The 15,277-nt window shown below is 57.2% G+C and overlaps 1 protein-coding gene across 3 annotated transcripts in view; it reads right to left on the bottom strand.

Moving 5' to 3' along the window:
- The window catches only part of AP2A2 (adaptor related protein complex 2 subunit alpha 2), a 76,707-nt gene extending 69,348 nt beyond the window's left edge, over positions 1–7,359 (bottom strand). For 2 of the 3 annotated variants that reach the window (XM_044259938.1, XM_044259939.1), the window contains exon 1: positions 7,153–7,359. In XM_044259938.1, coding sequence (XP_044115873.1) covers positions 7,153–7,219 — 67 coding nt within the window. In that variant the 5' untranslated portion in view covers positions 7,220–7,359. Of the gene's footprint in view, positions 1–5,368; positions 5,401–7,152 lie in introns of those variants that run through there. The other variant, XM_044259943.1, reaches the window with a different exon arrangement.
- Positions 7,360–15,277: the final 7,918 nt, after the last annotated feature.

The raw sequence follows: 15,277 nt of genomic DNA, 5'->3' as shown, positions 1-15,277 counted from the left end.
TCAACAAGGTCAAGGGTAAATACGAAACACTCCAAAGTCTGACTCAGAATTACCTTTTGTAGGTGCCCGAGCTCCTGGTGTTCCTCTACTGTTCCGTCTGCCCTCTAGGACCTCCCCACTTGCTTTCAGGGCAAGGATTCATCTTGTTACCTGACAACTGCTTACTCCCCTAATTCTGCGATCCCGAGTCCTGAATACAGGCGGCGCTCAGTAGGGATGAGTCCACTGGCCAGAACTCATCTCCCCGCTTGTCTGCAAGCTCCTCGGGGGAACAGGGACCACACATTCTATTTCTCTGAACTCCACAAATTTCACATAACAGGTCCAGATGCCATCCCTTACCCAAAACCCAAGGCCCGATGCGTCCCAGAATCCAGAACGGCTCAGACTCTAGGAGGAAGCACAGGACCCAGTCACTGTGGCCTAGAAGCATGATGCACTTGTGAACATTTGCACAGGAGGGAGGCCACAGAGAGCTTCGTGGCTGTACTTTCGCCAAATGAGTTCACCAAAGACTCACAAAAACACTTTTGTTCTGGGAGTCTTATAAGCTTTGAAATTTGCCCTATGGGAAGAAGACAGCCCCCGGCCTGAGGAATTCCAAGGTGCTCCGAGCCCGCCCACTCAGGAGCTCCCACCGGGGAGCCCCTTGTCTGGGGGGACATCACACCTGAATCCACCCCCCCCCCCGGCTCTGGCTCTGCGATTTTTTAAAAGCCAAGGAGATGCTACTTAATCTCCCAAAGAGAGTCTTCCCAATAATTCTGCAACTACAAAATCCTGACACATGCTGTTGCCAAAACAACAGAGCAAAAATCTCTTTAAGAGGAAAGAGATGTCGGGGCACCCTGGGGGGCTCAGTGGTTTAAGCCTCTGCCTTCGGCTCAGGTCATGTTCTCGGGGTCCTGGGATCGAGCCCCGCATCGGGCTCTCTGCTCAGCGGGGAGCCTGCTTCCCCCTCTCTCTGCCTGCCTCTCTGCCTGCTTGTGATCTCTGTCAAATAAATAAATAAATAAAGTCTCTAAAAAAGAGAGAGAGAAAAGAGAAGTGATGTGAAGTACCCGGCATGAGAGCTCATGCACATGACACTGCAGCTTGTCAGAGAAGAAACGGGGGTCCCCGCTCCAGAGGAGCCAGGAGGGGAACAGGGAAGAACACACAGGTATTTCCGAGCAGCAGTAGCCACCAACCTCGGCAGAAAATTCAGCCTGGATCAAAGACTTCCTTCCTCCTCCAGGCATGCGGCTTCTTCCCTCCCTTCACTCGCCGCCACACACTTCCTAAATCCGTTTCTAAGGAATATAAATCACGCAGGACAGTGCACAAGAAAATAGCAAGAAGAGCATTCTTTTTCAAAAAGTCAGCATTTTTAAATGTCCTGTCAAGACTAAAATGAACATCGATCTTTTTTTTAAGAACTGTAGAAGTTAAAAAGCAGACTGGCAAACTCTGATTCTCATCTCTATCATTACTAAGGAAAATCAGGTACCAGCGTCGCGTTTAACTTCCTACACGGATGCTTAAGCGGAACTTCAGATTTTTTCTTTTTAAAGATTTTATTTATTTATTTATCTGAGAGAGAGACAGTGAGAGAGAGCACGAGCGAGGAGAAGGTCAGAGGGAGAAGCAGACGCCCCATGGAGCTGGGAGCCCGATGCGGGACTCGATCCCGGGACTCCGGGACCGTGACCTGGGCCGAAGGCAGTCGCCCAACCCACTGAGCCACCCAGGCGTCCGGGAACTTCAATTTTGTATGTTCAGTTTCTCCACGTTCAACTTGTGACTCGGAACAAATGGAATTTTATAAACAGATAAGTGTTTTAAACGTTAGTCATGCTGAAAACCAATTCAAAGGGATGCCCAATGTCAACAAGGTTACCAGAGACAGAAAGGACGCCGTTTTGTGCCCAACGCAACGAGCAGAGCACGGACACCCCCGGGTCTGTCGCCGCACCTGCAGCAGAGCCGCACGCTTTCTCCAAGAACACGGGAAATTTGTTTTTTGCCAAATAGCTAATTACATCTCTCCGCTCGTTTCCCTTCATTCGAGCGAGTGCCCGGAGGGGTGAATGCAAATGCCTCCAAGCCCGAGGCCGGGTCTTAACTCATCTGCACCGCACAGCCCCACCGCCACGGCGCAGAGGAGTAAGCGGCGATTTCCTGCCCACTGGCTACGCCACCCGTCTCACGGGAATGAAGACCTCTCACTTCTCGCTCACCGCAGGCTTGATTATTCTGCCATCAGCTCCCAGTCGGGTTTTTCAGCAGCGTTTTACGTTCTCGGCGCGGTCGCAGCACTGACCCGTGCACGGCGGCGCACAAAGACACGCGTTAAGTTCTGTACGACCGTCTGCCAACAAAGCACACGTGTGAAAGTAAACAAAAGTGCCAAAGTGGGGCGCCTGGGTGGCTCAGTGGGTTAAGCCGCTGCCTTCGGCTCAGGTCATGATCTCGGGGTCCTGGGATCGAGCCCCGCGTCGGGCTCTCTGCTCAGCAGGGAGACTGCTCCCCTCTCTCTTACTCTCTGCCTGCCTTTCTGTCTACTTGTGATCTCTGTCTGTCAAACAAATAAATAAATTCTTAAAAAAAAAAAAAGTGCCAAAGTAACTGAAGAGCAAAGAGCTATTCTTTCCCCAATGTCAGCAGCTCTTTCATTTTCTTTAAATTCATCCCTTGAGGCGCGCTGGGTGCCTCAGCCGGCTGAGGGTCGGACCCTAGGTTTCAGCTCAGGTCATGATCTCAGGGTACCGAGAAGGCACCGCGCCCGCACCAGGCGGCCGGCCGGGTGTGGAGCCGGCCTGACCCCGCTCTGCGCCTCCTGCTCGTGTGCACGCACACGCCTGCACACCCGCGCGCGTGCTCTCGCTCGCTCGCTCCCGCGAATAAATAAATCTTTAGGAACAAAATCGGGGATGCCTGGATTGGCTCATCAGTTAAACATGTGCCTTCGGCTCAGGTCCCAGAGTCCTGCGCTCGAGCCCCGCATCCGGCTCTCTGCTGATGGGGAGTCTGCTTCCGCCTCTGCCTGCTGCTCTCCCTGCCTGTGCTCTCTCTCTCCCTCTCTGACAAATAAATAAAATCTTTAAAAAAATAAAATAAAATAAATTTTAAAAATTTTTTAAAAAATTTTTTTAAATCCACCACTTGGCTATGATAAACATCAATGCAGCCGCCTGGATGGGCTTCAGGGGACTGTGCCGAGTGAGAAACGCCCACCTGGACCGGTCACATACCGCACAACACCAGTCACACAACCTCCTTGCGATGTTCCGTAGAGACGGAGAACAGACTAGTAGCTGGGAAGGGGTCGGCGGGCTCTACGGAGCAACACGGGGCTCTGGGATGACCGGACAGCTCTCTGTCCGATTAATGTGCGGCTTACATGAATCTAAATGTGATAAAAGGACAAAGACCCACCCACCCACACACACCCACACACACCCACACACACCCCCGTTAGGTAAAACTGATAAGATGTGCCTACGCCCTGTGGAGTGTAGCAATGCCAGTTTCCTGGTGTCGAAACTGTACTGTTACGCAAGAGACCCCCTCTGAAGAGGTGGGGTGAAGGGTGCTGGGACCTCCCTGTCCCTCCGTTTCTCTGCAACTTCTTGTGAATCTGTATTTATTTCAAAACAAAAAATTATTTAAAAATTGGGACTAAATAAAAGGGTTGGGATTTTAAATATCAATTTAAAAACAGACAGAAAGAAAGAGTTCATTAACTCCCATACACCAAACTCACATTAGCCAAATTCAGTGGCTCTCGGCTGAAGTTAATCAAAAAGGATCAAGTGAGGGGCGCCTGGGCGGCTCAGTGGGTGAAGCCTCTCCTTCGGCTCAGGTCGTGATCTCAGGGTCCTGGGATCGAGCCCCACATCGGGCTCTCTGCTCAGAGGGAAGCCTGCTTCCTCCTCTCTTTCTGCCTGCCTCTCTGCCTACTTGTGATCGCTGTCTGTCAAATAAATAAATAAAATCTTCAAAAAAAAAAAAATCAAGTTAATTTTATGAGGCACAGAATTACTTTGCTACATAAGCCACAAAAGCTACAGGCTTGAGGAAGAACGCATGTCAGAAGCACCTTTCCAAATCCTGGAGCACATCTGCTGCTGCCTCTGCTAAGAGGAGGAGGGCTGGGATGCGGGGAGGGCTCACTGGTTTAGTTAAAGCCTCTGCCTTCGGCTCAGGTCATGATCTCAGGGTCCTGGGATCGAGCCTGCATCTGCCTCAGCATCCCTGCTGAGCAGGGAGCCTGCTTCCCCTCTCTCTCTGCCTGACTCTCTGCCTGCTTGTGATCTCTCTGTCTAATAAATAAATAAATAAATAAATAGAAGAGGAGGAAGGCTCCCAGCCAGTCCCCGAAGTGAACGACTCACATGAGGTGCAGAGGCACACGGCCACTCCTGAAGACCTTCAAGGGAGAAATTTAAGGAGAGCTGCAGTTTTAGAGCTGAACCAGGCTTCAGTGACACTCTAGCTCAGAACGCGCCCTCTCCAACAGCTGAGAAACCTGGAGGTCAGCGGCCCCCGGCTTTGGATCGTGAAGCAGGTGAGAAAGCAGTCAGGGTCCAGACCCTTGCCACAAACTCAGTGACCTCTCTGCATGGAGCCTGCCTACATCCTAACAAGAACCCACTACACACACAAAATCAGAGGTGGGCAAGGAAAGGGGGACACAGGGACTGCTCTCCCTGCCCCAGCGGGGTTATGTAGACTCTCCGAGCCCACCCGCAGCCACCGGCCCACACGTGCTTAGAACGTTAACCCCTGCGGCCGCGTGCACGTCTCGGCCCTCCACCTGCAGTGCCGTTAGACAAACCGTCTTCCAGCGACGTCCCCTCTGGCTCGCTCGCGTACGCTCCTCCTGGGCACACGTCTCATGCCGGACGCTGTGCAAGCAGTGGAGGACAGACATGACGAACAAGACGGGCGCGGAGCCCGCCTCACGGGGCTTCCGGGGCAGCGCGGGCACAGCACCCCAAGCCCACGACACTGCCCGGAAGGAGGAGCGCAGCACTACGACGGACGGGACACAGGTCAGGGCACAGCATGGTCGCAAAGGTGTTTCTGAGGAAGGGGCCATAATAAACAGAGACCTGCCCCCCAGGAGGGCGAGGCGCGCCTCCCTCCTGACGCTCCTGCGGGAGAGCGCTGGTCTGTCCCCCTGGCCCTGCGCCAGAGCAGACCGTGCCCCGCTCGGCAGTGTCTGCACAACTTGGGGGGCTGTCACACGGAGGCAGCGACTTGTACAGAGGCCCGGGAGGCTGCTCTCCACCACCACTGGGCAGCTCAGCTCAACAAGGGACGGGCCCCAAGCTGCACAGTGTGGGGCTGGGGAAAGTCTGCCCTACAGTCCGTGGGCAAGTACCTGCAGAGTCCTCGGTGCGGGGCAGGCACCCACCGGCCACTCAAATGCCCACCTAGCACAAGACACACGTCTCATACGCAAGTGACTGGCTGTCCGGGACGGGTTTCGATCTCCGTGTCTCTCTTGCCCACCGCATTTTCCTTCCAAAGTGGAAGAAGGGACATCCCTGCTAATGCAGGGCTGCGAGCCCTCCGGCCAAGGGCTCCCCTGCGGTAGCTTTACCGGACGCTCAGATCGTGAGTGCCGCTGCCCGGAGACCGTGCGGAGCAGCAAAGGAAGGAAAAGCTACGTGTGAAAGCTCCGCTCTGAGCGGTTCCCACGCGGACCTCTCGGTTTCTCACACGGGACGGAGAGGGACAGAAGAGCTGAGCGTCCCCAGTCTTGGGGAGAACCAGCCAGGCATTTGGGTCCTCCGGTCTAAGCAGGGGAGGGGTCAAGGGCAGGCTCCACACGACAGCATCTACCAGCCGGTGCCGGGACGTTCCTCGAAACCGACGCCGACCCGAAGGTAAGGACGTCAGTCCACTCTCCGTGGAAAGCAGAAAAGCACCAAGCAGGAAACTGCTTCTGTGTCTAATTTAAAACGAAAAGGACCGTGTTCTCTGAGCACCGTAGCTCCTCTGCAGACCAAAGCCAGGTTTCTGGGTGACCCGCGGTGCCCCCACCAGCCTCCTGGCCTACCTGCCTTCTGCTGGGATCTGTCCCACCGTGAGGGGACACGCATGTCCCCGAGTACGCACACAGCAGCCAGGCCACTCCAAAGCCATCCCACCCTCTACTGCCCTGCGTCTGGATCCCCCAGGGAATGAGTCATTTTAATCAGGGGAGCCACCAGAGCCCGGCAAGGCATGGCTGTCCCCACTCCCCGAGTGCAAATCCCTGCTGCTCTGGAAACGCTGGGTTAAATGCTCCATTACTAGAAGACAGCAGACTGTCAAGATGACATCATGCGGGGGGGGGGGGGTCCTCGTCGGAACCCGGTCAACGATGCCACAGCCCCCCCTGCACCCCGCAACCCCTGCCGCACTGCTGCCTTACCCGCAGACCCCAGTCCCATCCCCGACCCTGCCTCCCAGAGCCCTGCAGGTCCCTCGCACCTCCGGCCTGCGCCCCCGACCCCTGCCCTCTGGGTCCGCACCCAGACACCTCCGCACCCCCACACGCCAAGCCACGCCCCTGGACTCCCACCCTCTAGGTTCCCAAGCGGGACCCTCGCGCTCCCTGCCTGAGCGCCTGAACCCCTGCCCTCTGGGTCCGCATCCTGGACCCCGCCCCGCACCCCCACACCCCGACCCTAGGCCCCACCCCCCCTCGAGATCCCCACCCCCGAGATCCCCACCCCGCACTCCGGCCTGCGCCCCGGGACCCCCGCCCTCCGGGTCCGCACCCAGGATCCCGCCCCGCCCCGCGCCCCATGACCCCTGCTCCCCGGGTCCGCACCGGGGACCCCGCCCCGCACCCCCACTCCCCGAGCCTACGCCCCCGAGACCCCCCACCACGCACTCCGGCCAGCGCCCCCGCACCCCCGCCCTCTAGCCCCGCGCCCCGGACCCCGCCCCGCACCCCCGCACCCCTGGGCCTGCGCGCCCGGACCCCCGCCCTCCGGGTCCGCACCCAGGATCCCGCCCCGCCCCGCGCCCCATGACCCCCGCCCGCCGGGCCCGCCCCCGGGACCGCGCCCCGCACCCCCGCACGCCGGGCCTGAGCCCCCGGGCCCCCGCCCTCCGGGTCCGCCCCGGGACCCCCGCGGCTCGCAGGCCGGGTCTCGCGCCGCGGCCACTCACAGTTGCGGATGTCGGAGATGAAGACCGCCAGACCCCGCATCCCGTCCCCCTTCGACACGGCCGGCATCTTCGGGCCCCGCGGAACGGCCTGGGCTGGCGGGCCCGGAGGAGGAGCGGGCAGCGGGCAGCGGGGAGCGGGGAGCGGGTCGCCGCCGCCTCTGGACCGCCTCAGCCGGAGCCGCCTCAGGCTCAGAGCGCCGCTTTCAGGGCCCGCCGCCGCCGCCGCCGCCGCGCGCGCGCGCGCACGCACACACGCTCGCGGTGACGTGCACGCGCACGTTCGCTCAGGCGGCGGCGGGCGGCGCGGGAACGAGCACGTCGAGCGCGGGCGCATAAAGTCAGGCGCGAGGGCGCCCCCTGCCGGCAGACGCGCGCGCCGGGAGGCTCTGGGAGCCGGGGGTTCGTGTCCCGGGCTCCCCAAGACCCCCTCCACGACCGTGTCCACCGTGGGGGGCCCTGAGGGTCTGCGGCACATCACCCGCTGTCCAGGGCCACCAGCCCCTTCCTTTACAGACGGGGGCACTGAGGCCTGAAGAGTAAGGACTGCCACCCCCACCCCATGACTGCACCAGATGACCGCAGGGCCCAGTCTTCCCTTCCGTCCCTCAGTGCCCAGCCAGGGTCCTTTGCCATTCTGCCACCCCCAACTCGGCACAGAGGCCTGGACAGGGCGTGGACCCCCCAGGGAGTCTGTTCCCAGGGCAGGTGTCCCTGCTGAGCCTCGCCTCTGTGCAGCCAGGTGGCTTTGAGCGGGAAGCTTCCTCCCTATGGGGGATGGGGTTATCTGCCCCCACCCCCACCTGGTACTGGCCCAGACCCACAGAGGAGACCTCTGTCCCACCCTGGCTCACTTCCTCAGTTCCCAGTGAGAGGTCAGGCCGGTCTGGACCCTGGTCAGGAGGAGGAAGGGGTGGGGCCCCTTGCGCAGACCGGGCACCCCACCCAGGCTCTGGGCCTCCAAGACCCCCTGGGGGAGACCGGAACTGTGGAGACTAGAATCCTTATAAGGCAGCAATTTCACCGCCTTCCAAAGAGCTGGGCCAGCAGACAGCTTCCTGGAGGAGGGGAGATCCCCAGGGAGCACAGGCCACAGGCCTGCAGATAACCCTCCGTGGCCAAGCCAGGGGACTCAGATGAGCAGACCCTGACCCACCCCAAGCAGCCACTCCAAGGACAGGGCAATGCCCAAAGGTTGCGGGGGCCCACCTCCCCGATGCAGAGGGCTTTTCTGAGGAAGGGCAGACATCCCATCCCCTTTCAGTGCTGATTGTGGGCCTCCCAAGCCTCCTGGCATTCCCTAAAGCATGTGTGTGTTCGGGGAGGGGGTCCCAGAGCCTGATGAGACACACAGGCAGCCATAAGAAAGACCCCACACTTCCTCCAAACTCCCACACCTTGCCAGACACACAAGCCCTCAGGGCGTGACTACCACCAGACCTCAGCCCTGAGTCCACTCAGCCCTGCCTAACCACCCTGACTCCTCGGCAGTGATGAAGTTCTAGAACCTAGGTGAGCTTCGGTGGGCTGAGGTCCGGAGCGAATGACCAAGAAAGAATTCTTGAGACATCTTTGGTGCAAAATGGTGGTTTATTAAAGCACGGGGACAGGACCCGTGGGCAGGAAGGGCTGCTACCCCAAGTTGTGAGGGCAGGCATGTTATATACCTTGCGGTTGGGGAAGGGAGACATTAGGGCTTCAGGAACTGAGAGTTATTTGCCTCTGGAAACTGTGGTATTGATAAGGCAACCTCCCTGTTTAGGTCTCTAGGACATCTGTAGAGCAAGGGAGATTCCTGTTCTGCAGGATTGTGATCCCTGCAAGTTAACTATTTATCGTTTTATGGCAGTCAGGGGTGCCTGAGGAATGCCACACATATGGAGGGGGGCAGGTGGAGAGGGGGTGCAAGGCGCCAGCGTTTGCTCTGTCCTCAGCCAGCCTCCGGTTCCCCCATCAGCAGGGGACAGGCCACCTTCAAGAATATGAAGTGCTCGTTAACAGTCTCATTTCTTAAGGCGGGTGAATTGGACATCTGTGTCACAACTGTGTTTCCAGGGGCAAGGGCAGACCTCAGAGTCTCTTTCCAGCGTCCCTGGCCTCTGCCAAGTAAGGACACAAGCCCACTGCAGGCATGGTGAGGCAGAAAACAAGAGCTGGGAGCCCAGAGCCCGCAGCACAGCCACCGTGTCTGGGGACACTCTCTGTCTCCAGCTGGCTGTCCTTCCTCTGCCCCAGACCCGAGCCTGCCCAGCCCTCTGGTCACTTGTGTAAGTGATGCTTCCTGTAATCTCTGGAGAGGGTTGCAGACAACGACCTTTCCAGAAAACTGGGGCTGGTGGGCTGGCCCGGACGTGACTAGAGGACCTGAGCAGCGTGCAGGGACGGGGATGAGGCAGTCCTGGGCACCTGGTCGCCAGGAATGACCTGCTTGGGGAAGGCCAGGCTCTGGGAACCAAACATGTCCCCGGCCATGGACAACAGCTGAGCATGAGGAATTCAAGAACTCTGTGGAGGGCTGGGGTTTTTTTTTGTTGTTATTGTTGTTTTTTAAGATTTTTATTTATTTATTTGTCAGAGAGAGAGAGAAAGAGAACGTGAGCACAGGCAGGCAGAGCAGAGGGAAGCAGGCTCCCTGCCAAGCAAGGAGCCTGATGCGGGACTGGATCCCAGGACCCTGGAATCGTGACCTGAGCCGAAGGCCGTGGGTGGCTTAACCGACAGAGCCACCCAGGCGTTCCAGGGCAGCTGTTTTGAATGAAACAGACCGACTAGAGAAGGAAAGTAATGGGCTCAAACTCCTGACCACTCTTCTTGGGGAGGCAGGAAGATGCCCACTCTGGGGAGCCTACTTCTGACAGCTGTCAGGCTGAACTCAAAGCCAGCCCGCTGGATTGGCTTGTTGCAAAGTAACCACAGAAGCTGAATCTCCAACCTTTCCAAATCTGTGGGAGAGCAGGAGGACTGCTGTGGCACCTGTAGAGTTCAGGGACCGGACCACAGTAAATGGCATAAGCTAGGGGCCTCTGCCCATCGTTGGCAGAAGGCCCCCGGCCAGCCTCCACAGCCCCTCTTCCCCCATTGGATGAAGTTGTCCCTGCCCTTGAAGATACTGTAATGACGTCCCTCGAAGGAGTTACTTTGTAGGAGAAAAGTCTGTTTCCCGCAAAGTCCCCTGCCCCCCACCCCAGACCTGGGAGAGTCAGGTTGCCAACATAAAGCCACGCTCCAACGGGGAAGGCTTAGCCACCCGGAGAACAGGGAGCCACAGGAAGTAGGCTTGTGCCGGCAGAACTCTGCAGAACATGCGTGGGACGAATTCGGGGAGACTGGACCTGCCCCACAGGGCACCCGGCGATCTGGGTCAGCCGGTGAGCGTGAACAGCGACTGCCTTTCAGCTTTCAGCTGGACTCTGGGGCCAGTGTTAAAACAGGCTTGAGATGCCAGAAATTCCGGGGTCTGATGCAGAGAAAGGAATTCAGAGATTTCTTCTCTCCCAGCTCTGGAAGCTGGATGTCAAGGTGTGGGCCGGGCCAGTTCGTCCTGAGGCTGTGGGTGAAGACCAGGCCCAGACCCCGCTTGGCTTGGAGACGGCTGGCTCCTCCCTATGTCTCCTCACGAGGCCCTCCCTCTGTGCCCCCCTCTCTCTCTCCTTCTCTGTCCAAATTTCCCCTTTCCGCAAGGACACCAGTCACACTGGATATGGGGTCTGCCCTACACCAGTATGAACTCAATTAATTCCACCTGAAGTGACCCAAGTAAGGTCACATTCTGAGCGACTCCAACATGGGAACTTCTAGGAGACATGGTTCACCTCTTAGCAGACGGTACCGTGAGCACATGCAGGACAGGATTTTGTGTCTGTGCCCCCCTTCCAACCTGGCTGCTTTGACAGCTGGAGCTCCATCTCAGATGACGACGATGGTCCCTCCGCTCGTCACTACGCCAGCCACGAACGTCCCGTGTTCACACTGCTGCCACCGTGACTGGGGGCCCTGCTGCCTCCCACCCGGCCAAGGGCCTGCTTAACACCTATTCCCATGCCTGACGGCCCGGGTGTCGTTGAGGCTTCTGGGACCGTAGGAGCCAAGGCCTATCGAGACGCCGCCCCCCGTGGCTTGTGTTCCAGACCCCTCACACTCACCCCCACGGAGCTCCAAGGGGCTTGCGGAGCGCCGTTGGTCATCAGCAAACAGCTTTAGGAGCCACGCAGCTGGTGACACCAGCCGGGGGAGGGGTAAAGGAGCCATCCATGAAAATCCAGCTGTCCCCACAGGGTGCTGCTAGATCAGACTTCCTGTCCCCTCCCCCAAAGGAAGCATCCGTGACCTTCAGTTTCCCCAAGTTACCTGTTGAAAAACACACTCTTTGACTTTTTTTTGAAGATTTATTTATTTATTTTAGAGAGAGCGCGAGCAGGGAGAGGGAGACGGAATCTCAAGCGGGCGCCCCACAGCCCGATGGAGCTCAGAGCCTGACACGAGGCTTGATCTCAAGACCCTGAGATCACGACCTGAGCTGACACCAAGAGCTGGGTGCCCAACCAACAGAGCCACCCAGGCGGCCCCACTCTGTGAATTTAAAGGCCAGACCAACCGTGCTGGCAGCCAGCCAGCTGTCCACCACCTCACGGCTTTGGGTGTTTTGTGGCAAAAGGGCATCCTTCTGGGCCCTTATCCATCCAGCAAGTGAGACCTGATGCAGTTTATGTCCACTTTAAGATCGGCCTACGAAGCCCAGTGTCAGGAAAGCAAACGCGGCCTCCCGCCTCAGCTCAGGCCTCCCTGCTCTACTGCACCAGGGGCCTGGGGCAGCCATCACAAATGACACAAACCCGAGGCTTAAAAACAAGAGAAATCCGGCTGCCTTGGGGTCTTAGTTCTGTGTCTACCTTCAGCTCGGGTCATGATCCTGGGGTCCTGGGATTAAGCCCGTCTGGGCTCTGTGCTTGGCGGAGAGCCTGCTTCTCCCTCTCCCTCTGCCCTCCCTCTCTCACTGCCCTTCTCTCTCTCTCCCTCTCTAGCAAATAAATAAATTAAAATCTTAAAAAAAAAAAAAAAGAACAAAGAGAGACAAATCAATTCTCTCCCGGTTGTAGAAACCCGAAGTCGAAGACAAAGCGGTCAGCTCTGGGAGATACCTGTCCCTGCCTCTTCCAGCTGTTGGCGACTGCCGGCTTGGCCCAGAGCTGTGTGACCTGGTCTGTGCCTCTGTCATCTCCAGGTGGCCTCGCTTGGGTCTGCGCGTCTCACATCTCCCTCCTCTCTCTTACAAGTATTCCTGACATTGGATTTGGGGCTCACCTTAAATCCAAAATGATCTCTTTCTAAGATCCTTAGTCACATCAGCAGAGACCCTATTTGCAAACAAGGTCACCTTCACAGGGGCTGGGCTTTGGGACACAGACAGGCTTCTGGGGTCCTCCGTGTGCCCCACTCCCCCAGCAGGGAATCTGGCCCACTTGGTCTCATCACACACATCCTACCCCTGCTATTGGTACGGGGTATTTTAAGGTTGGTCGTGGGATGATGGGAAGCAGAAAACGCAGCACTGGCGTCACAAAGCGCACAGCCCCCCGCAGGGCCTCGCGGACACCGGGGACACCTGGCTGGGGCCCATCCCCAGCCTTGCTTCTGCCTGGACACCTTCACACCTGACGGCACATGATACCCGGGTCACAGCCCTCACCGTGGCCAAGGCCAGGTGGGCTGGCAGGGGCTCCCACGGGAGACACAGACAGAAAGCATGCTGTGCTGGCTCCAAGCTAAATCGGAAGGCCTCCACTGCACGAGAGCGTGCCCCCCTTCTTCCTTCTGGCTGTGGACTCTGCTTATCCCAGACCCAGGGAGGATGTCTCCGTCCATGAGCAGGACAGGGCTCAGCAGCAGGAAATGCTGATGTGGGTCCCTCTTCCTGGGCTTCCGGCCTCATAACTGGAAAGTTCTGAGGTTCAGGAGTGATAGTCCACAGTCAGTGACAGTGGGCTGGGCCCCGCCCTTGAGGCAACCACTGGCTGAGGCCTCCCCCAGTTCAAATAGGACAAGTCACGGGTTGCCCCTGCTGGGAAGGGCCTTGTCTTATGCTGACTTGGCAAACGAGGAGAGGCCCAGGGCCACTTGCGAGATGAGGACACCCCACTCTCACCACACCCGGGAAGGTACAAGCCTAGCACCCAGAATTCCAGCAGCCACCAGGCACCTCTGACAACCAGGTCCATGTGCTCTTGGGGTGTAATGAACTCCCCATAGTTACTTAGGGACACTTTCTTTTTTTCTTTCTTTCTTTTTTTTTTTTTTTTAGTAATCTCTATGCCCGACGTGGAGCTTGAACTCGTGACCCTGAGAACAAGAGTCACATGCTCCGCCAACTGAGCCAGCCAAGTGCCTTACTTAGGGACACTTCTGTAGCTCTCCCAGAGGGGCAGCCCCAGGTTAGGGTTGCACAGCTGGCCAAGTGCTCTGAGGTGGGGTGCTTTGGCTCTGAGGGTGTCCCCAGAGCATGGAGGGGTCACTCAGTCGGCAGAAGGAAAGCTTGTCTTTGCACCGTCCCTTGCTCCATGTAGACGTATACCTGCCCTCTTCTGTCTCCCCCGCGCCCTTGCCGTGCCCGTGCCCATTGCAGACAAGGACAAGGAGGAGAACAGTGTGAGGACAGGCCAGACCTGGGCTTGAAATTCAGAGCCTGAACCTCTGTCTGGGTACCCCACACCCAGCCCAGGCAGGGTGGATTGCCTCAAAGGCAAGAGGGCCAGGAATGGGGCTTGGACCCTGGGTTTAGGGACCGGGCAAGGGGGTTAAATTGAATTAACATTCAATTTAAACAGGATTTAAGGGCGCCTGGGTGGCTCAGTGGGTTAAGCCGCTGCCTTCGGCTCAGGTCATGATCTCGGGGTCCTGGGATCGAGTCCCGCGTCGGGCTCTCTGCTCAGCAGGGAGCCTGCTTCCCTCTCTCTCTCTCTCTGCCTGCCTCTCTGTCTACTTGTGATTTCTCTCTGTCAAATAAATAAATAAAATCTTTAAAAAAAATAAATAAACAGGATTTAATTTATTGAAGTTACAAATTCAAAACTTAGCTTTTGGAGCGTCTGGGTGGCTCAGTCCTTGGGCTTCTGCCATTGGTTCAACTCATGATCTCAAGGTCCAGATATCCAGCCCCACACTGGACTCCCTGCTCGGCAGGGAGCCTGCTTCTCTCTCTCCCTCTGCCTGCTGCTCTGCCTACTTGTGCTCTCTCTCTTTCTGTGTCAAATAAATAAATAAAATCTTTTAAAAAAGAATTCATATATTCGATACATGAAAATTTTGAATGCGTTGAACCCCAAGTTCTCTCAAATGTTCCTAAAACATGAAATACCAAACATGTCCAGGTTTCATTTACTATGTGGGCACTAACACTCTGGTTCTGCTTCACTTTAAACCTTCCTGTGGGAGCGCCTGGGGGGGCTCAGTGGGTTAAAGCCTTTGCCTTTGGTTCAGGTCATGATATCAGGGTCCTGGGATTGAGCCCCAAATCGGACTCTCTACTCAGCAGGGAGCCTGCTCCGCCCCCCACCCTGCCTGCCTCTCTGTCTACTTGTGATCTCTCTCTCTCTGTCAAATAAATAATAAAAATCTTAAAATAAAATAAAACAAAATAAACCTTACTGTGGCTGAAAGTTGTGTACCCATTCAAAGTCAGTTTTCTATCCAGGTTCTAGGGCCCCTTGGCATCCACCAGCAGGGAGCCTGACACCCCAGAACCCTGCCCAGGGGGCGGTTTTGCACTGTCCCTCCTTCCTGCCTGCTCTTGAGTTTCAGGCAATGCTGGCTCAGAGTGAACCCCAAGTGGACTTTGCTGTTCTTCTGCTGTGAAGACCTCTGACCTGAACGGGAGCTCATTTCGACACTGAATCATGCCTGAATGCCTTTCTCACTAGACCTTTGATACTACTGGGTCTCCTTAGCATTCCCAGGACTGAGTAGATACCCGGTCACCTAGCAGAGCTGACTGGGGTCCTCTCCAGAGCTCTGCCTGACCTGGGGTCACTACCCAAAGGTCAGGCCTCAGGGCTGAGCCGGGTGCCAGGAACAACGAGCTGCCTGTGGCCACGGGCACATCACATGGGTCAGCGCTCCAGGCCTCTCTGGGAGG

The sequence above is a fragment of the Neovison vison genome, chromosome 7 (assembly GCF_020171115.1).
Source record: "Neovison vison isolate M4711 chromosome 7, ASM_NN_V1, whole genome shotgun sequence".
NCBI classification, from domain to species: Eukaryota; Metazoa; Chordata; class Mammalia; order Carnivora; family Mustelidae; genus Neogale; species Neogale vison.
The sequence above is the reverse complement of the archived record's forward strand: the minus strand, read 5'-3'. Positions and strand labels throughout refer to the sequence as shown.